Genomic DNA, 22,706 nt, shown 5'->3' on the forward strand with positions numbered 1-22,706 from the left:
ACTGGAATTAGGTTTCAGAGCAACCTCTTTTCAGGTTATCCGTGGTCCTCAAGGCAGCTTCAGATGGAGCCCTCGCAAGGCACGTCCCGTCTGACAGCATCAACCAGACAGTTGCTTCTGTTATACTTGGCAATCCAGGTGAACAGCCTGCGTTTGGCTTTCACATCAATGCCCCAGGTGTTGATTCAATATGGCAAACAGCTTATGTGCATCACTCTAAAAGCCCTGTTCGGTTTCTCCTTTTTTGTTTTTTTAAAAAAAACTCATCCCCTCAAATGCAGCTGAGAAAATGTTAGGTTTTGGAAGACAAATTAAATCAGATAGGGGACTGCTAAATCAGAGTTTATTTTTACTTTGTGTAGGTAACTCCTGGAAGTTGGGTAGCAGTTATGTCCTAAATCCTATGTTTGTTCTTGTTTTCAACCTTTGCAGAAGGAATGGCATTTTCTTTCCTGTTACTTTGTCTTGCCTCTGTGTCGGAACATGGGTGAAACTACTAAAACAACAGGAAAATGTTTGTTTCCTTCATTATTTCCTTCTCATCAAAAACAAGAAACACATTTTTTCAGGTACGCAACTCAAAGGCATACTCAGGATGCTCCTGGAGTAGACTGGGTCGATTTTCCAATGGACACACTCCTCTTCTGCATCTTCCTAACCTAGGCACGTAGCACGTGTTTCTCCTCCATCTTGCCTCCTAGACACTGTGGGAGGGACACACTGCACCACTGACCACAGGAGGGCACATATGGGAGGAGAGGCTTACAGGGAAGAGCAGCAGCTGATTTCAGACATACTGGGGCTCCATTTGGGAAGAGGTTCCCAATCTTACCTTACATTCACGAGTATCCTAATGTCTGGTATCCCAGCCGCTGATCCTGGTGGTCCACGACAATATTAAAAGACTACCTCCTCCCACGGTGCCTGATGGGAGTCAGCTGGTGTGGATAGTAAACAAGGGCTTTGCCAGTGGTTCTCAAAGTGTGTTCCCTGGACCAGGGGCATGGGCATCAACTTGGGAGCTTAAATATGCAAGCTCTCACTTGCCCACTAGCCCCAACCTACTGAATCAGGAATTCAAGGCATAGAGCCCAGGAATCCATCTTTTTTTAACAAGGCATCCAGGTGATTTGGATCTACCGAGAAGGGGTATGCTTTCTATCATCTGTCTATCTATGTATCTGTCATTGTTGCCATGTTTAAACACTCCACCCTCCAATGAAATTAAGGCAGGGGGAAAGGTATAAGGGGATTTTCAAAAAGAATAGTCTAAATTTGGATGCAAAATACTAGACTAGAAGTGCCATTCAAAGTGTGGCCCACAGACTGGCGGCATCACCATCAACTGGGAGCTTGATAGAAGTGCAAATTCCCACAGCACCTGGGTGGCTGGGCCAATTAAGCATCTGAGTCCTGATTTTGGCTCAGGTCATTGATCTCACGGTCTGTAAGATCTGAGCACCGTGTTGGGCTCTGTACTGACAGCACAGAGCCTGCTCGGGATTCTCTCCTCTCTCTGCCCTTCCCCCACTCATGGACACATGTGCTCGCACACTTTCTCTCTGTATATCAGAAAAAAAAAAAAAAAGAATAAACATTTAAAAAAATGTGCAGATTCCCAAGCCCACTAAGCCCTACTATATCAGAATCTCTAGGGGATAGGGTCCAGAAATCACAAACACTCTAATGCCTATACACACATAAATTTGAGAGCCACTGTGCTAGGATAATATACCAACCATGTTTGTGGTCAGTTTTGCCTTTAACTATTAGAAAACTATTAGGGTCAAAAAGTTTTCTGTTCTCATTTTGCAGTATTAGAGACAGCCAAATTGGAAAGTTTATTGGGCATGAATTTTATGCCTTCCATTTCCAAAAAGTATTGGTTGGATATTTACTTTTTATTTTTCCCAGACCAGAAACTAGAAATCAGTTCTTTTTCATCCTTCTATCCTTTCTTCCTTCTCTCCCACCTTTCCTTCTCTTTCATTTCTTCTTCCTCCCCCTCCTCCTTTTCTCCATTTCCCTAATGCCTTTAAATCCTTTTCTTCTAATCTCCTAGAGATGCATAACAATTCCATTTCCACTTACTGGGGCCAGGGTAATTAGATTTACCTGAATTAAATCTCAGTTGTGCAACCACCGAGACTGACATTAAGAAGGGATGGGTCACGATAATAAAAATGCTGCCTAATTTAGCATAGATTATAGAAGCAGGAACAACTTCATGGTAATTCCCAACTGGAACATGGAAAGATATTGGAGCCTTTCCTTCCTCTGGGGATCTATTAAGACAAGCCTGGATTTTCAACATGGTTTCAAGAAACCATGTTGAGAGGTATTGTATTCATTTCCTATTGCTGTTGTAATGAATTACCATAGGTTTATTTTCTTACCATAACATAAATTTATTTTCTTACAGCCCTAGAGGCCAGAAGTCTGAAATGGGTCTTATGGGGCTAAATTCAAGGTGTCTGCAGAGTTACCTTCATTTTGGAGGCTCTGGGGAAGAATCCATTTCCTTACATATTTTGGTTTCTAGAGGCTGCTCATGTCCCCTCTCCTTTATCCATCTTCAAAACCACGGTGTGGTTCTCAGGCACATGTTCTCCCCCACCCCTCCCAAAGACATATACACACATATTATATCTATATTTATCTTGGCTATTACTTATCCTATTTAATTATATATAATTATTGGAGTTTATGCAAGTTTTATTTTCTGGTTGCATAGGCCTGTCTATAATATTTGCTAATGGGAAAAACAAGAGTAATGTAACACACTATGAAATGACTATATTCATTTTGAAAAGTATTCCCTTACATTGAAATTATATGTCCATATCTTAATATATTATGAGCCATACCTCTCCTGATACCAAATATTATTATTTCATGAACTATGCTCAAAAGTATATGAAAATGAGTGACAGGTGAAGTAATTTTGCATATATTTGAAGAATGAACTGAATATGATAAATGGAAAAAGAACATTCTCCTTTGAAATATGTCATTAAAAAGAAATTTCCACTTTTTTTCCCCTTTCCTTCCTATTTCTCTGTAGCTTTCTTCTATTGGTTTCAATTAAAATCCAAGACTAATAAACTATGACATCTCTGAAACATGAACAGACATGCTTCTATGTCAAAAATGTAAGCTCTAACAATGAGATGGTATTTACTGGTTAGAAACATGACTGATTTATCACTACACTTCCTTTGAAGATTCACAATGAAATAAAGCTATCACATACAATCAACCCAAACCCTTCACTATTGTTAAAATGCTTACCTCCCTTTTTCTTTTCTTTTCTTATCTTTTCTTTTTTTAATCATTGCAACAGATGTCATAAAATAAATGTAGTGAAACATTCAAGCAGCAAGCTCCCTAATTGTTTCCATCCTGATTATAAAAACACATTGAAAGGTAAATCCTCACAGTGAAATAAATGAAAAAAATAATTAACATTCAAAGTACTCCTTATACCACCTGCTCTTTACATACTGTGCTGAAATGAAGGCACCTGATGTATAACAAGTAATAAAAAGAAATTGAGTTTCCTTCTAAAACGGAGAGAAAAGTAGCACTTAAATTTGAAATCCAAATCAGAATGGATATACCTTTTGTATAATCAACAGGGTCTAGAAGCTCCTTCATCTGAGTCAAGTGAAATGGGCAAAGTACAGTAAATATTTTATCCAATATATTTTGTGACTGTTACTTTAAAAAAATCTTTTATGCAAATAGATATTGAGCTTCTGTGGTCTTTAAAAGTAGATGTTCCAACTAATATCTAAGTTTAAGCCTATATGTTAAAATTTGGGATGACAATAGTTTGGTCTTTACAACAAAATGTATAAACGAACATATTTCCATATTCATATTATTACGATCTCTAACTATGCACCCCACTCATTTTACAGACTGGACCTGCATTTGTGAGTTCTGTCACCTAATGGTCTTTCCGTAAAAATGGTTGTGTTAGGATGTTTACTTCACGGTCCTAACGAAGGTCTCACTTGTAGTCTACTCAGAGAAAGTAAAGATCAGTTCACTGAAAAATAGGTAGACTCTTCTTTTAAATAGTGGCAAAAAAAAATGTTTTATAGGAAACTTAAGTTTTCATTCTAAGAGAGAAAGAACCAAGGCTTTGGAGTATTCCTTCTCGCCATCCAAATTGTGAAATGCTTGAGACCCAAGCCACACTGTTTTGGGTTGCCTCTAGTGGATGCTAACATCAAAGGGAGCCATTTTCTCCCAGTTCCCCAGTTTGGGAAGGGGTGTGGACAGGGCAGATGCTGTGCCTACAGCTGGGCAAGGCATTGTGGGAATAAACCTGTGCTCACAGTACTAACGAAACATACATGCACACGTGTCTGTGTATTGATAAAGACTTTGTAACTTAGGAGTTCCTGCATGATAATGAATAGTTTCACCTTCAAGGTAATTTGGGCTATCTTCACATAGATGCTATAGACTAGGAGTCAGCAAATTTTTTTTCTGTAAAGGGCCAGATATAAATGTTTCAGTCTTTGCAGGTTTTAATACAATTCTATTTGTGCACATTGAAATTTGAATTTAATATAATTTTCATGTCTCAAAAATTATTGCTCATTGCTCCCCCCACCACTTAAAAGTGTGAAAACCATTTCTAGTTCATAAGCCATATAAAAAGAGGCAGCAGGCCAGATTTGGCCGATGGGTTGTTGCTAGAGGCCACAGATTATTCCTCAAAGATAGTTTCATTTCATCTTTTCAGCAACTCCAAGAGGCATGAGGACAGCTACATCTCTCACTAAAGAGGAAACTAAGGCTCCAGGAGGCTTACACAGCTTACTCGTGGTTAAAGCTAGTCAGTGTTATATGTTATACATAACTAAGGTGTATAATATATAGTCATAAGTAATATATATAATCAGCACATATGAACACATAAAATAAGCAACATAGATATATATATAAGAAAAAATTTGTTTATACTGTATATAACTAAAATACATAATACATAATTTGCTTATGTTTATATAAGTAACTCATATTTCCTATGCTTTTTTTCACTATTCCGCATGAATCCTATTCCAAAGTCCAGCAGAGTGCAATAAATGTAATACATATATGTTCCCTATTGACTGTATACATCAACATTAGGTGCTTAGTAAGTATTTGTTGAATGAATGGAACAATTTATCACTCTCAGTTGTATGATATGCAATAGGAAACAGCGTACGAATGTGCTTACAAGGATTCCACTGCCAGTCAGATTTCTGAGTTAGCAGAAAAAAATAACTTTACTTGATTATATCACCAATAATTAAGTTTTCCTTGCCTAGGCTGTGTTGTTTGCACTGGGAAATAATTACATTTCATAATACTAAGTTGCACTGTTTTCATATCATAACATCTATGAAATAGAGAATTATAAAATTTTTGTTGGCTAGAACATTGTGATGAAATTCACTGATCCTATATAGGCACTAACATCAAAAACAGAAGTACCAAAACTTGCAGAATGGGTTTGGATGGCTTAGCGGGAAACCCTTGGAAATAATAGTGAAATAGGGAAGGAACTGAGGAGGTAGTAAGTCAGAAGTGTTTAGCAATTGTCTCTACGTAGAAGCAAAAAAGTAAGGTAGCTCTACCTTAATGATAATAGCACAGTGCCTTTTAATTTCTTTCTGGATTCTCTTTAAGTCTGAATCATCCACATGTTTAACACCATACAGCAGAGTATGTGTGAAACAACACAGATATTGATAACTCTGATTGAGATTGATTCAGAAGTAGACCCTGTATCTGGTGAAATGTTAGCAATACCTTAACTAATTTATTTAATACGTTTCCCTTTATGTATTCTCCAAATTTATTTATGATAAACTCTGTGTGTAGTTATTTTAATAGCTGTAACTATAAAATTATTTCAATAGTTGCAAAATACAAAGTCTAAATGATGGCAACATTTCTTACTTTAATTGGCAAGATTTTTAAAAAATTTCTTAATGATATGTAAAATAATGATGCATCATAAATTGTGGCATCTTAGAAGTATATTTGCATCCACAGCATATGTCCATTTACAGTAGCCCTTGGCGCAAAATGATAGCAAGTAAACAAAATCTCAGAGACATAATGAGAAGTTGCTGCCTTACCCCAATACTGCCCTGGCATTTTGTGACTATCTGTTAAACATATCAGATAACCAACACCGATGAATTCAGTGAAATGGGAAAAAGGGTAAAGATGGCAGTTTTACCTTCATATACTGTCAAGAAAGATTGTCTAAGACTTGATAATGGGCAAAAGAGAGTGTGGCCCTCCTGTGGAAGTACCACACCTCCTGAGGAAGTACCTCCTGTGGAAGAATAGTCCCTCCTGGGTATTGTACAGCACCCTCTCTGGGACTATCTGATTCTATGTGTGTTATTCCTTTGACAAACTTTCTATCAACTAGACTATTTTATCAGTACAGAGAGAAGTTAACTTGTAGAGGGGCACCTGGGTGGCTCAGCCAGTTAAGCTTCTGACTTTGGCTCAGGTCATGATCTCGAGGGTTCTTGAATTCGAGATGTGTGTCGGGCTCTGTGCTGACAGCTCAGAGCCTGGAGTCTGCTTTGGATTCTGCATCCCCATCTCTCTCTGCCCCTCCCCTGCTCACTCTCTGTCTCTCCCTCAATAATAAATAGACATTTAAAAAATTAAAAAAAAAATAAGTTAACTTGTAGAAAACTTGTAGTGATGAAGAAGAGACTTGTTTACAGACATGCAAATGCATTTGGTTTGGTGGAGAAGAAGGAATATGTTTTCTTGCCCTACATAAAATTAACTTGTCTTTCAAATTTCAGGACCCTTGAGTTATGTGTCTAAGTGTGTATGCATGGCTATATTCAGTACTCCTGATTGTATGTATATTATGGAGATATATACATCTAAAATTCTCTTTTAAATCAGTTTTATATCTTACTAGTTCCCTCATTAATTCACGATTTAAAGAAAATCTTTTACATGATTGTATCTTTCTGAAAACTATAATTTCACATTATTTAATATCTTGGAGAAGAAGGCAAATATAATGAACATGTCACCCAATGTTAACAATGTACTCACTATTTTTAGAGAAAACTAATTGTCTGGAATATTTAAGGATATATGCAAAATAATATTATGGTTAGATGCAGGAACAAATCTTTTCATTAGATGTGATAAGATTGAAGGTATGCTGTGCACAGAGAGCTGCAGAACTCTAATGGAACAGAGAGGAATAAAAAGTTCCACACCTGGAGACAGAATTCTACTTAAGGGAGAGGTCTGTTTCATCTTTGCAAATTACTCTGATAAGCCACATTGCCATATGCCTCAGGGCAAGACCAGGCAATCTAGGCTTGGTACAAAGTCAAATTGTAAATGAAATTGGGGAGTTAGGGAGGGAAGAAAATAAAAAAAAGACAAAGTGGATCCAGGAACAAAGCTGGATGCTGGAGATTTATTAGAAGAGATGATCTCTGAAAACTCCCCAGATAGAGATGATAAGTTTTGATCCTGATGTTCACTTAAGTCTACACATGTGCTTAATTCTAGTACTTCCTCCCCTCCCCCTTACATGTGGCATGGAAGTTCAGGCTAAATTTTTCCCAATCTTGAAAGACAAGCTGATCCAAGCTAGCTAGAGGATTTGGCCAAAAGGCTAAATTTTGGCCAATAATATTATAATATTATTATTATTCAGGAGGCATGATACATACTTTCTTATTCAGGAGATGTTGAATATAAATTTGCACACATACAGATATGCAGTATGGAAACCAAAATTATTATTGTAGACCTGAATATACTATTCATTCTTTTTGTTTTTTAACTTTAATTTTTTATTTGAAGGAGAAACATGAAGATTAGCATTCTAAAAATGAATTTTAAAGAGTCATGTATCTTTACCTCTTATACGGTGTAATTTGAATGAACTGGTTCTATATGTGTATGTTGCATAGAGACAGATATGCAGAAAATCTAAATAATTAAGCTTAAAAAGTTACAACTTTTATGTTCAATATATTTACCCAATACAAGGGATTTCATTAAACACTTCAAAATATTCCTAAGACCTGTACAGTGATCAGCATTATGAATTTATCTTATATTCTAAAACAAAATTTGGTTCACAAATTCCAGCTACAAAATATGATGAGGAAAGCAGACCAATAACAGAAGAAACTATTGGAACATGAACCCCCCCCCCCAAACTAAACTGTAGCGCTGTTAATGTAAAACACACAGCATTATTAAAGTTGACTTCATTTGAAAAGATGAGATAAAAAGACTTTCTGAAAATATAAAGTTCCAGGAAAGTAATTACTCTAGGTGCAAGCTCATATAATATTTTGTGTGAATCAACTTATACCCGAACTCTGATTCTCTAGAGCAAAGAACACAGGCTGGAGTATGAAAGCCTGGATGCCACAGATGCTGTCTGTTGCTGCATTGTCGGTGTCGAGGCTGCTTGTCAAGCAGAGAGGAAAAGGCTCTGTCAACCATGCAAGAATCCCATAAATAGTGGAAAACACCAAGGGCTGTGTAGTGGTGCTTTATAGACAAAAATGAATCCCGATTGAATTTGACTGGTAGGAGCATAAAAGAAAGTGGTTCACTAACTATGTGTTCACCTAAAGATGAAACAGTGGCCAGAGGAGCTACAAGAAAGGATGCTTCCCGCATGGGTAAGAAAGATGGTGATGGAAATTCAGCCTCGTTCTGAGTAGAATTTGTGTGGAAACTTAATTTGAGCCGAAAGGCATTTTTTCCCCATTTAAAATATCTTCTGGGAATAATTAGCAGTCCAATTATTAGTTAAGTCCTGAAATAAAATATGGTTGATTTGGCTGATCTTATTGTCTGATCCAGGGCATTTCTGCATTTTTATCAGTAGAATGCAATAAATAAAACTGAATAAAACCCATAATTACGGCCTTCTCTAGGTATTGATGACCACTGGCTCCCATGTTGCCCTCCCTACCTTGTTTTATCAAGAGTGCAGTTCTTTGGCCTTCTGAGAAAATTTGTGATATCGGGGAACCTCATACTTAGATTATTGAGTTCATGCCCCTCATTGTATGACCCTGGAAACTGGGATTCAGAGACATTAAAGGTACCACACAGCCAGAGCCAGAAGCCATGGACTTGCATACACTTTGTTACACAGCCCTAATAGAGGCCAAAACATAAGCCTGAGAACATGATATTTTAGACTTGTTGCTGGCTTCTACTTCACTTTCTGCTTCTATGCCTGTCTACATCCATCTTTTCCCAAGGAGGTCTTAGTCCAACTATAGATCTGAAGTCTCTATTAACAGTTTGATCAACCTTAGGAGAATAAATAATTACTATTTCAGAAAATACTTATCAATTGATATAAGAAAAATCATTAGGATGTATGCCTTCCATGCAACACTTGAAGAAAAAGTCCAATATATTCATAGTAAATCACAAATGAAAACTACGTATTTTAATAATGACAGCAATATGATATAGTTAAGATTTTATGTCAAATATTTCTCAATTCAACTAGAAATAAACATGTTCAGAAACATGTTTTAATGGTGGCTTTCTACTTTATGCTAAAACATGAGATCCTGTTTAGAGGAGATCTCCTATAATATTACTTTCCTATTAGGGTTATCAGCCTAAATGGGGTTATTTTACTGGATTTCATATGTGCTGCAGACCCTGCTGGGGAAGCATAAAACTGGGCTCATTTAGAAAGAGGCAATGAAGCTCTCAGAGAAAAGCTGCCATATGTGAAACCTCACTTGATGCCCGTTGAAATTTTTGTATTTCAGATCTCCCAGGGATATGTCCATTGTGCTATTGTATAATTTTATCAGCATGAACTTCTGCTGAATATTTTCTCTTCTTTTCAAAACCCATATTTTGGTAGAGCTAACTTCAAAACTTAATGTTGCAACATCTGTGCCCATACACCAGGGAGCCATAGAAGATGTATCCTGAAGATTATCTACATTTTCTAATCTTATAGAATGCTGCAAAATGAGAGAAAAAGGTTATGCATTTTTTTCCTGGTCTGAAATTTTTTGAAAGCAACCACTTTCTGTCTCCTTGGATTCCCAAAATAAAAGAGAACCCATATTCCTAAAGCTATAAAGACTATCCCTACAAATGTAATAGAACATTCGTTTATTTTGTTTGTAGATTGGGGTAATTTTTAATACGTTTGTGCAACTTTCCAATAAGAGACACTGTGAATAGACACAAAACGTGGAGCTATATTCTCAAAATGGTTTCAAATAAGATTCTAGCTCTGTGAGTCTAAAGAAAGCAAAAAAAAAAAAAAAAAAAAAAAAAAAAAAAAAAAAGTCCTGATTTCAGTTATTTAGTACTTTTATTCCATGGACCTACCAATAGATCAATGGCATCTTCTTTTAAAAAATAGAAATTATGGTTGGATCAGCACTTCTCAAACAGAAGACTGACATCTTGACAAAGAGAGAGAAGTTTCTGAATAGAGAAAAATGCCTCCCTCCTCACCTTTCATTAATTGTTCTATCTTTATAGAAAAGAATATACATATCGAAACTGCCTGCAGGAAGACGGTGTTGAAAAGGAAATGTGCAGAACATTTTTTTTTTAAATTTTATTAACGTTTATTTATTTTTGAGAGAGAGAGCGGAGAAGACACAGAATCACAAGCAGGCTCTAGGCTCTGAGCTGTCAGCACCAAGCCCGACATGGGGCTCGAACCCACAAACCGCAAGATCATGACCTGAGCTGAAGTCAGACGCTTAACCGACTGAGCCACCCAAGCACCCCGAGAACAATTTTTTTGTTGTTGAGGGAAAATGTGAAGTTTTTATGGATTCAAAACAGTTAGGAAGGATGATGAATGGGCTCGAGAAGCTCGAAATGCGGATCCTCTCAACTTTGTCATCAGTGTATCAAAGTATGAGAAACACCAAACACCGAGCACTTTCTATGCAGCAGGTATTGTAATTTCTGTACATGGATCAACTCACTGAAGTTTCTCTGCAACCATACGTGACAGGTGATTTTGTCATCACCATCTTACAGATGAGGAAACTGAGGCATGGAAAATTTAAATAACTGGCCCAGGGCCACCCTGCTTGTTAGTGAGGGCAGAGCTACCTTACACACAGTACCCTGAATCTACATTGCCCCACTTTCCTTCGGCGACTTTTCTAATGTGTAGCAAGCTAGCTACCTATTAACTCTTACTCTGAAGCAAAGAAAAAGATGGTAAGGGGATGTATTTCACATTACTTCAAATTTAAACAGGAATATGCAAGGCCGGGGCAAGTATCTCTGGTAAGGAAGGAGAGGGAAAACCAGTCCACATGCATTATTACTCTCCTGCAGTGAAAAGTCAATTTCAAAAAAAAAAAAAAAAAAAGAAGCCCAACTTCAAAGTTGCTATAAGCAAGTAGCAGAATTTGACTTCACTTCTTATGTGTCATTCTGCCATTTGCTATAGAGCACTGACATCCCTGCAAGGCAGAGGGAGGTTGGTATTTAACTCTTCAGGAACTAGAGGAGAGCCAGTTGCTGAAGGACCAAGGGAAACCCGTCAGGGTGTGCTGAATGCCAGCTTTTCCCCTGTAGGTCAAGTTAAAGAGAAGAAAATATGGGGTGGCTGGGTGGCTCCCTCTCAAATAAATAACTAAAAAAATAAACAAACTTAAAAAAAAAAAAAAGAAGAAAATATACTAGTTGTTTGCTGTTCCTCATTTGCATGTCTTGAGGTACAATATACAAAGTAAATGATTTCTGCTGTAGAGAAATTAAGCAGGCAGGCAAGACATTGTGTATTTTATACTTTAGAAGTACAACTGAAGAGAGCAGTGCCATGTACCTGTGTCTCAAGTAAGGGTTGTATCAATTCTCTGTTACCATCATCAGACTTAAAATACTCCAGATATGCCATTTACTAGACTTGCCGGGAACTTCGTGACATGAGCCTGAACTGGGATGGAAGAGTACTGTGCTCTAAATGCAGTGGAAATTTTTAAAAGATGTCGAAATTACTAACCCAGCTTAGTAATTAAACTGTGTCAATGCCCCTTGCCAAGAAGAGTTCATAATTTGGAGGCAGTAGTTACTATTGACCTGATTTTACCATTAAGATCATGTCTGCCTTTTAATTTGGAAACAAAATTGATCCCTGTGTTCTATAAAGAGGGCCTGTCAAGTTATTACTTTGTAACTGCTTTGCAAACACATATTTATTTAAGAGCAGCATGACTTATGATAGAGTATACCAGACAAATCATTTCATTTTTTATTTCATATTTGGGCTTCTTTTAAGAGATTGCTTTATATTTAAAAATCATCCAGTTCTTCAATAAGAACTTTGATAATAGTTTTTTTTTAAATAGATGCTTTAAAAAGATGTATGTCTTTCTCCAATATATTGGCTTCATGCCCCAAGTAGTGCTTTAAAATTTACAAAGTATTCATTCCTCCAATGGCTTCAGAAATCATTATGATGCTCACTTATTTATTTTTTTTTTAGCAGTATTCAATATTATTGTATCCTAGTATTAGTGGACAAAGCCTACAATTGAGAAGGTTCATATAATGTGTATATTTTACATAAATTGCTTCCTTAATCACTGCCATATGAAGGACGACAGAAGGAAATCAATACAGAAAGGTTAATGTGTGTGTTTTAAAGCCATCTCAGACTTTCTAAGACTCTCATCCATCTAGTCCTTAATTTCAATTTCTTATAGGCATTCTCAATGCTATAATTTTTAAATTAAATTAAATAGAAATGAATAATAAAAATATCTTCAAACTATTTGGAAGGACGAAACAACTGTTACAAATATCTTCTTTTGCTACTTCTAGATTATTCTACTCTCACAAGTAGGCTGAGGGTGAAAGAAATGTTCATTTTCCCCCTTCACAGGCTGCTCTTCCAGGAGGATAACTGATGGTTGCATTGTAGGCGAGAATCCAAAGGAATTCATTATTCCTGATGGGTTAATTTAAGAGCAGTCCTACCTTTTTCACCTTCTTTTTCCTCTTGGTCATCTGTTAGCAGGATCACTTCTGGTTGCTCAACAGTCGTGGCATCATCTTGGTTTGGTGAAAGCTCTAAAGAGAGCCAGAAGGACACTCAGGGATGTTTTAATTGGAATCATTGAGAGAACACAGTGACTAAAGCAGAGAAACTTCAAGTTCTTTTTTTTTTTTTTCCCTTCAAATTTTAACAGGCACACAAAGCAGAACACTATTGCCATTCTCCAGTAATCAGTGCTTGAAAGACAGACCCACACCACTCACATGCACGGGATATGCAGAAGTCATGGTTTAGTTTCATCTCATTCTCTGATAACACATTCTGGTTTTAATACCTTCAGTTTCCATATGTGAGCTCTGGGACTCTGCCTCAATTTTTATCTCATTCTTCGCTGAGTCATGCTCTTGTCCTGTGAAGCACAGTGATTGAAAGAGAGAGAGAGAGAGAGAGAGAGAGAGAGAGAGATGCATGACCATAGCTTTATCCCTGGTTTGAAAAAGCAAAAAATTAAAAACCATGTTTTGATCATTCATGGAGAGGCAGAGAAAAGTTTTGAACCAAAGTGGACCACTTTGCAAATCATCAAATTTATGCCATTTATTTTGTGAGAGCTATCCTGACAATTATGCAAAAACCTCTTCAAACTGACTGGTGTAATCTGTGTTTAGTTTATTAATGTACTGAACGTCTATGGGCACAACCTGGAAGTTTTGAAATTTTAAATAATTCCTGGGCTGTATGGGTTATCTACACTTAATTTTCCTTTAAGTATAGACATTTCCTATATTGAGGATTCCTAGAAAGTGAAAACACTAGTATTCTCATTCTCCCATTAAATGAGCATGAAAAATGTAAGTAATGTGAGCACACAGGGATCGGGTCACCTAACACCTCAACCATTCTGTTAAGACACCTAATAAATATAGCAAAAGTCAGGAGAGGGCTCAGCCAACTCTTGATTACTCCAAGACTGATTATCTAGTAATGTTTTTTTTCTTCCACACCCCCCTGGTTTCTCCCCTTTACTCCCCCCTGTAGAGTTTAGAATATTTAAGTGCTCATTAAGAGAGGAAATCGAAATCTGTCCATTTGTCTCATTTTAATGAAAGATTTTATGCTAAGAATATTTTTTTTTTTTTTTAATGCTGAGAACATTTAACTGTTGAAATAAAAAAAAAAAATCCAGAGCTAGAGTTGGTTATAGGTATGAAGGGGATGCAGAGGGGCTTGGGCTCTGACTGGGCACATCCCTGTGGTAGATTGCATTATTGTTTCAACTTGCCCCTACATCTTCCTGTAAGAGGATTCTACTTCATTGTCTGTGACCATGTGACCTGCAGTGCCCCCTGGGGGACAAGTGTTTGTTCCCACCTCACTGACACCAGGCCCATAGGGTGACTTGGTTTACAAAATGGCACAGCAACACACATGATGGATACTACATTTGAGCAGAAGCTTCAGGATCCATTGCATGTTTCCTCCATCTTTCTTGCTCCTAATAGAGTGCCCTCCTTCAGGTTTATATCCTGGAATTAAAACATGTGGAGCAGAACCAAGCAGAGACACAACAAAACTTTGTTGCTGCAAGCCAATGGGACTTTTAGGATTATTTGTTATATACGACTCTTTATAGTTCCCTCTTTAATACAACTATTCTTAAGGTGCTCACTCTATGGCTTCCCCTTGGTTCATGCTCTGCTAGCACGGCCTAAAAAAGAAATTTTTTGACATCACTCCTCTTGAGCTCAATTTTAACCTGATAAAAGGATCTGATAAAATAATTACAACTTTGGCATATTTATATGTCTGATCATTGAAGCTAAATATCTCAAGCTGTCTTTGATGACTATCTGTCATCACTCCTAAAATTCAATGCAATGGCAAGTCTTGATGATTCTTTAAAATGTTTCTCTTTTCCCACTTTCCATTTCCCCTTCACCTTTCCCCATTTAGGGATATATTATCTGTCTCTTGGATCTGTCATTTTCTTCTCCTGTAGTCAATCTTGTGAATTGCTAGCAGAAATATCTTTTAAAACACAGATTTGATCAAGATGTTTCCCCTGCTGATAAACCCCATTCATCTCCATTCCTCTCTATTGCTACTTAAACTATGGTCCTTGGTAAGCAATACTGGAATTTCAAAAATACAGGAGTTCAGGTCTCATCTCAGACCTACAGTCAGATTCTGCATTTTAACAAGATTTCTAAGTATCTGTAAGTTCATTAATGCTTGAGAAGCACTGACCTAGAGGATAAATGTATATCTGCAAATTATTTATCCTATAAAAAATGCTAAACGTGGCCCAGACACTTCACGTACATTATCTATAATTACCACATTAGCCCTGCAACGTAAGTATTGTGATCCCCATTCTGCTTTCAAAATTTTTAACTGGGTTTATCTGATAACACATCCCTTTTTCCTTTTTGTTTTGCCTGGAAATGTCTTTATTTTGTCTTTTAATTTTTATTTTTTTTATTGAGAGAGAGAGAGATGGAGGGAACACATGAGGGAGGGGCAGAGATTGGGGGATTGAGAGAGAGAGAGAGAGAGAGAGAGAGAGAGAGAGAGAGAGAGAGAATACAAGCAGGCTTCACACTGTCAGCACAGAACCTGATGAGGAACTCGAATGCACAAACTGCAAGATGATGCCCTGAGCCGAAGTTAGATGCTTAACCAACTGAGCCACCCAGACGCCCCTTATCAATCCTATTTCTGATAAAACTAGAGCCACGGGTTTTGCATTCCAGTTTTATCCTGGATAAATACTAGATGGATACCAGAATGGCCGGATGGAGAGAAGGATTATATCACATGGAAAGTGAAGGGGATTTCTCAATTTATTTCCTGGCAAACATCTTGCCTGGATAGCTATTTCTAGCTATCCAAACAAACAGGGGACTTAACAAATGAAACATAAAAAAAGAGGGGAATTATACAGTAACGAAAAATATTTTTGTAAAAGATATATTCAGAAGAACAAAAAACATATACAGTGTTTTTGTGTTTGCAAAGAACTCATGAATAAAGAAATGAAACGATGGATTGAAGAGCATAGATACTGTCTGAGGCATTGTGAAAAACCTATAAGCCTAAAAGCAAAATGACAACATTAACATCAGCAGTGGATGTCATAAAAAGAATAAGCACTATAGATAAATTAATGGTTTAGAAATAAAACTTCTGAATTAAAATTCACTAAGAAAGCAAAAGGAGAAAAGGAAACATAAAAAGATGATAAACACAGAGGACAGAAAATAGCAATAGAATTTCTAATTTAAGGATTAGAGGAAATCTGAGCAGCAGCATTTTTTTTTTTTTTTTATGTGAGAGCAACCATTAAAAAACACATCATGAGGTTTTAAAAGACTGTAGAATGTAGAATATGACTTCATTTTTTTGTAAGTATCTACTATCTACTACTATCTACTAACCATCTACTATTTTGTAACTCATCAAACATGCCCTTATACATATTATATTAATGGGAACAAAAGCTAGGAAGGCTTTATCTTAAATGTTAACACTGGATCTTTGAATGGTAAGTAGGATTTTAATTTATGGGATTTTTTATTTTGCTAACCTGCATTTGATATTTTACAACAAATGCATATTATATAATATAATAATCATAATGAAACAATTTGGGAATCAGAGAAAAGTGCTTTCTATGATATCACAGAAGAAAAATTTGTAACCAAAAGGTGTTTGTGTCTAGCTAAATCCAGTTTCCTTTGCTCAGTGTCTATTCTATTTGAACTCTAAAATACTTGAGAAATTCAGCTGCTGAGTAGCTCTTTCTTCTTGAGTGTCCCTTTTTAAAAAAATGTTTATTTATTATTTATTTTTGAGAGAGAGCAAGTAAGTGGGGGAGGGAGAAAGAGAGAAGGAGAGAGAGAAGCCCAACCGGGCTCTGTGCAATTAGCACGGAGCCCAACACAGGGCTGGAAACCTGAGATCATGACCTGAGCTGAAATTAAGAGTCGGACGCTTAATTGACTGAAACAGCCAAGTGCTCCTGAATTTCCCTCTCTTTTGTCTTTTGGTCAACTCACCTACCTTCCATTCTCTCTCTATCCCAAACTGGTCACCATTTTCTAAACCCATTACTTTATTTCTTGCCTTTGTGTCCACTCAACATGTGTTCTCACTGGTTGAAACACAACCCCCCCCACCCTTGCCCCACCTTCTATCTAGTAAAAGTCTCCTCATCTTTCAAAACTAAACCATCAATTTACCTTTCTTTGCAATATTCTCTGAATCACTAGGCAGGATCAATCATTTTCACATATTTTCTTATTGAGTTTTTTGCTCATTTATCTTCTTCTTATTCTTCTTATCATATTGTTATATAGTTGTATCTGTTTGTCTCTCTTACTGGGTTATGGGCATTATGAACATAAAAATTGTGCTTTATTCATATTTCCCTTCCCAGCACCTACTAATAAGGAGTGATCGGTAAATGCCTATTTAATTGGCTGTCCATTATAGTACTCATCAATGTCTGCAAGCAGTAATTAGGGACTGTAACTTACTTTCTATTGCATCTTTTAGCAACAAAGTAAGTGCCTTAGGCTGCTAAGCACTCTGTATACTATATTTATTGCAAAAAACCCTGGAATAAGAACTCAAAGTTTCAACGTTTTTTATTTATTTTTGGGACAGAGAGAGACAGAGCATGAACGGGGGAGGGGCAGAGAGAGAGGGAGACACAGAATTGGAAACAGGCTCCAGGCTCCGAGCTGTCAGCGCAGAGCCCGACGCGGGGCTCGAACTCACGGACCGCGAGATCGTGACCTGGCTGAAGTCGGCCGCTTAACCGACTGCGCCACCCAGGCGCCCCTAAGAACTCAAAGTTTTAGGCAAATCACAACATCTTTGGGCTTCACTTTATTTATTTTTAAGGCTGCAAAACTAGATAATTTCCTAGATTCCCTCTATCTTTGGCATTCAATGAGGATCTATCTCCTGGTGAAGTTTCTAGTCACTATTGATGTGTGTTTATTAGATAGATGATATTGAGAGAGAGCATTCACTGAGTGAGGCTCATTCTCTATCACTGTTGATATGGGGAACCGACCATCACACCTACTGCCAAATTCACTGCTGGGACCATTACCTCATCATTTGCAATTTGGCTTTGTTCATACAATGAAGGAAAAGAGTAGAGCCTTCGGAGAATAAAAGCAGCCACTCTGCATTCCCGTGTGTCCCAGTTCCAGTGCCCCACTTGACAAATCTTCCAAGGAATTCAATCAGGGATAGGAAGATCGCATTCAACAGAGCCTGGGTATCTACTGATACAGGGGAGAGTGCCTAAGGGCTGTTGATGAATACTAGGGATTTTCTTTTTGCCTAGTAAGTCCTGGTACTTCACTTAGAGGATAAGAGGCCATTGCAAATTTCTTTCAGAGTATTTCTTTCCCCCTGCCTTTTCACTTGTACCCACTCTTGATCTGTTTCACCCATGTGCTTTACATATTTTGGAAATCTTTTCCTGAACGGAAATACATATATTTTCTTCTTTTTAATTTTTCTGAAATAAAGCCAGTAAAATAACATGGGGAAAGAAACGAGGTGCACAGCTTTGAAATCCAGGAATAAACATATTTGCTCATTCATTCCTGAGCCAAGCCAGGACTGGGCATATTATGGGAAAAGGAGGTATGTGTGAGATCCTAGCCCTGCATCCCGGCCTGCTGTGTGTTAATGATGACTCCAGGGGTCTCCAGCCCTTCTGCCTTTCTCTGCAGTGCACTCAGACATTCCACATTCCATCTTGCTTTCTTGACCCCATGGGGGCAAGCTTTATGTTTGCCTCTCCACATTCAGTCTAGTTGAATTCCACCCACTGTCCTCTGCCCTAATCCCTCCTGGCAGAGGAAACAAAGGAATATAAAGGATCCCACAGTTCATATATATATTTTTATACAGTGAACTCAATCATCCATGCTAATGGGAGGGGACTATTAGAACAGATAATCCAAAAAATCCATTCACTTTTCTTTAGAAATAGATCACGTGATTATTTCTTGGAGCCCTGGTAATTAAGTTTGGCTCAAGCTAATGCTTTAAATAATTTGCATAAAAATTGGACTGGGGCCATCAGTCTGGAACTAAACATTTCTAGAGGATAAACCTAAATTCGCTCTGTAAATGGGCTGTAAATGGGCTGTTTCTGAACAATAGTAACAAAAGTATAGTTTTATTGTTTGCAGATTATTATAGGCTCAGATCTTCATAAGAACAAAGACTTTGCTTCTTAGATGCTTGTCTTAAAGATAATGGAAATTGTGTCCTTTTGTTAAACTGGAAACTTGATTGCTGCAAATATTCAAAATTTTATGTTTACTATGTCTAAAAATACCCCAGTTTCAGAACAAAAGTTAAACCTAGATTAGTGTGAACTTGATTATCTTCTAGAACCTTTTGTCATCTCTCGGGGCCAAAAAAACCCTTACTTTCTTAATGTAAATTATTTCTAAAATTATTTTTTCTTGCAGTTACAAAAGAATTGTAATTTCCTCATGGAAACAGTGAAAAGTACATATAAGTGTTGAGCATGATGAATAATTTTATAACTATAATTTATAGCTTTATGACTTTGTCATTGTTAATATTGTAAACTGTGATCTTTCTTGTGTGTGTATACATATGTATATAGATATACACCTGTGCATGCATACATGTGTGCAATGAACTTTTTTTTTTAATTTTTAATGTTTATTTATTTTTGAGAGAGACAGAAACAGAATGCGAATGGGTTAGGGGCAGAGAGAGAGGGAGACACAGAATCCAAAGCAGGCTCCAGGCTCCAGGCTCTGAGCTGTCAGCACAGAGCCTGAGGCGGGGCTTGAACTCACCAGCCCTGGGATCATGACCTGAGCCAAAGTCGGACGCTCAACCGACTGAGCCACTCAGGCTGCCCTGAACATTTTTGTAAATACATGTCTCCCTACTCTTGGTGGATGTTACTTTAAGACAAATTCCTAAAGCATAGCTCTTGGATAAAAGTATGAACATTTTACTTTTTATTAGGTTTCGTCAAAATTGCTGATAAGGAGGTTACACCTTTCAGTCTCCCACTAATGGTGTGTGAGCATGTTTGGATACCCTATTCCTACCAATTCTGTGTATTATCAATCCTACTGAAACTTACCTGACACTCAAAAGGAGAAGACATTGAAATCATGTTTTATTTGCATTTCCTTAAGTAAGAGATAGTAATTTCTTCATATTTATGACTATATTTCTTGTTTTGTAAATTATAATTGAGTCCATTGCCTGTTTTCCTCCTAATTTTTTTTTCTTACTGAATTATGAGGTCTTTTTTCTTTAGTAAGAAAATCAATTCTTTGTTATTTTGGGTGAGCATACTTTTCCTGGAAGTTTTTCTTTAGAATTTGATTATAATCTTTATCACCTCAAAATGTGTATATTTACATTTGGTCATTTTTTTTATGACATATATTGACATATGCAGACACATATTGCAGGTACATATATGCATATAATCATGTATATGTTTTTATTTACAGTTCAAAAAGCAGCTCTTATTTCAAAATTTAAAAAAAAAACTTGCCCTTTATTTCTTTTAGTCTAGTATTTTTAATTTTATTTTTACCTTTTATCTTGGGTCCCCTTGTAATTTAAGTTGGTGTAAGGGTTAAGCTGGGATTCAGGTGATCTTTCCAAATGGTCAACTAGTTGTCTTAATGCCATTTATGGAGTTATCTGTCTTTGAAATGTCAGCCTGAATATGTACTAAAAACCTAAATCTACTTTGGTCTATTTCTAAACTCTTTATTCTGTTTCATTGATCAACTTGTCTATTCCTAAAGTAGAACTACACTGCTAATCACATTTTTCAAAGATTCCATATTATTTTTAGTCTATTTATTCTGTCATTGACTGAAAATATTATCAGTGAATTCCCCCATTGAATTTCCAAATGGATTTTATTCATATTATATTATCTGGCACATAAAAACCCATCATTATTATATTAAATCAGGGACTTAAATTTTTATTGATATAAAATTTCGCTTTCTCGCTCAATACTTTTTGCTAGAACTCTAACTGGATAGATTCTAAAGTAGTTTCCCATGTTTTCTTTTGATGTTCACTTCCCAAATACACCTTTTCTGACTTTATATTTTTACACCCTTACTATTTTTTAAAATTAATTGAACCTGATTTGCTTTTACACTTAATAAAGCAACCTAATTATATTTCTTGTCATAATTAGTTGCCTGTGTTTCTGTTATCTTATTTGATATATTGTGCTTTTCTTACACTCCTACTTATTTTTTTATTATTTGCATTATTGAATACACTTTTATGTTTGGTATGATCTTTCTGATAAATTTAAAGAGTAAGATTTCTTTCTTTAATTCTATTGTGATTTAATTCTATTTGTGATTATCATCAAATTTTTCAAACTTATAGTGTCATAACCTATAGCAGAGCAAGATTTTTAGTTTTTGACTGAAGTCAGCATATTGTACAACCTTCCCCGCTTCCCACCATAATCTTTGCTGTATAAACTCTGACATTGATACTTCCTTTCTTTTCTCTCCCTCTTTCTTATTTTCTCCCTTTCTTCATTCCTCTTTTAACTATTGTATAAAAATGCAACAAACATAGAGAAGTTCACAAACAATATAGACAGCTAAATCAAATAACCAAAAGCAACTAGAAAAACTATATATCCTTATGATAACTGTCCAGCCAGAAGACCTGCTCATGGGCCAATCAGAACCTCTTCCCTAATCACCAAACTTAATCAGCACTCTAACTCAGAGTAATCACTACCTAGGTTTTCTTTATCATTTTCCCACTCAAACATGACTTTTCTAAATAGTATTGTTATCTTTTCCTGCTTTTTGAGCTTGATATAAATGAAATCGTACCCTGTGTAGGCTTCTGTACGTTTTTAATTTAACATTATCCATGGTTTAGCCTGTAATTTCAGTTTGTAGTTTCCAATAAGACTTTTGCTTCATCTTTATATTTATTCCTATATAACTGGTCTTTTTCTTCTGATTGTTTTTGAATTTTTGTTTATCACTGGTGTTGAGCAAGGTGATTACAATGTACTCGGTTATAATTTTCTTTACCTTTCTTGTGCTTTGGGGTTGTAGAACTTCTTGGCTATGTGGGTGCATAGTTTTCATCAAAGTTTTGAAAATTTCAACTATTTTTACTTCAAGTATTTTTTTCCTCCCCCTTTCCCATGCTTGCCTTCAGAGATTTCAATTTATGTATATTGGAATTGGTATTACCTTTCACGTTCTTCTGTAGCTCACTGATGATCTTTTCAGTTTTCAGTCATTTATTCTCTGTGTTTCAATTTGGATAGTTTCTATTGCTACATCTTCAAATCCACTAATCTTTTCTTCTGCAGTGGCTAATCTGCCATTATTCCCATCAAGTGTAATTTTCATCTCTAGAAATTCAATTTGGGTCATTTTATATCTTTAATATCTCTAACATAAACAATACTTCTTTTAGCTTTCAGAAGATGTGGAATACAATTATAATACCTTTTAACATGGCTTTTCATATTCATTATGCTATCTGTGCCATTTCTGAATTGATTTATATTAACTGACTTCTCTTCTCTTATAGGTCATACCTTCCTGCTTATTCTCAAAATTGG

The 22,706-nt window shown here is 36.4% G+C and overlaps 1 protein-coding gene across 1 annotated transcript in view; it reads right to left on the bottom strand.

Annotated features, from left to right (window-relative positions):
- The window catches only part of MACROD2 (mono-ADP ribosylhydrolase 2), a 2,059,774-nt gene that overhangs the window by 50,876 nt on the left and 1,986,192 nt on the right, over positions 1-22,706 (bottom strand). The window contains exons 15-16 of the mRNA XM_058684846.1: positions 13,377-13,451; positions 13,024-13,116 (exon numbers count right to left, since the gene is read on the bottom strand). Of these exons, the coding sequence (XP_058540829.1) occupies positions 13,024-13,116; positions 13,377-13,451 (168 nt within the window). The remainder of the gene's footprint in view (positions 1-13,023; positions 13,117-13,376; positions 13,452-22,706) is intronic.

Source organism: Neofelis nebulosa, chromosome 9 (assembly GCF_028018385.1).
Source record: "Neofelis nebulosa isolate mNeoNeb1 chromosome 9, mNeoNeb1.pri, whole genome shotgun sequence".
Classification (NCBI taxonomy): domain Eukaryota; kingdom Metazoa; phylum Chordata; class Mammalia; order Carnivora; family Felidae; genus Neofelis; species Neofelis nebulosa.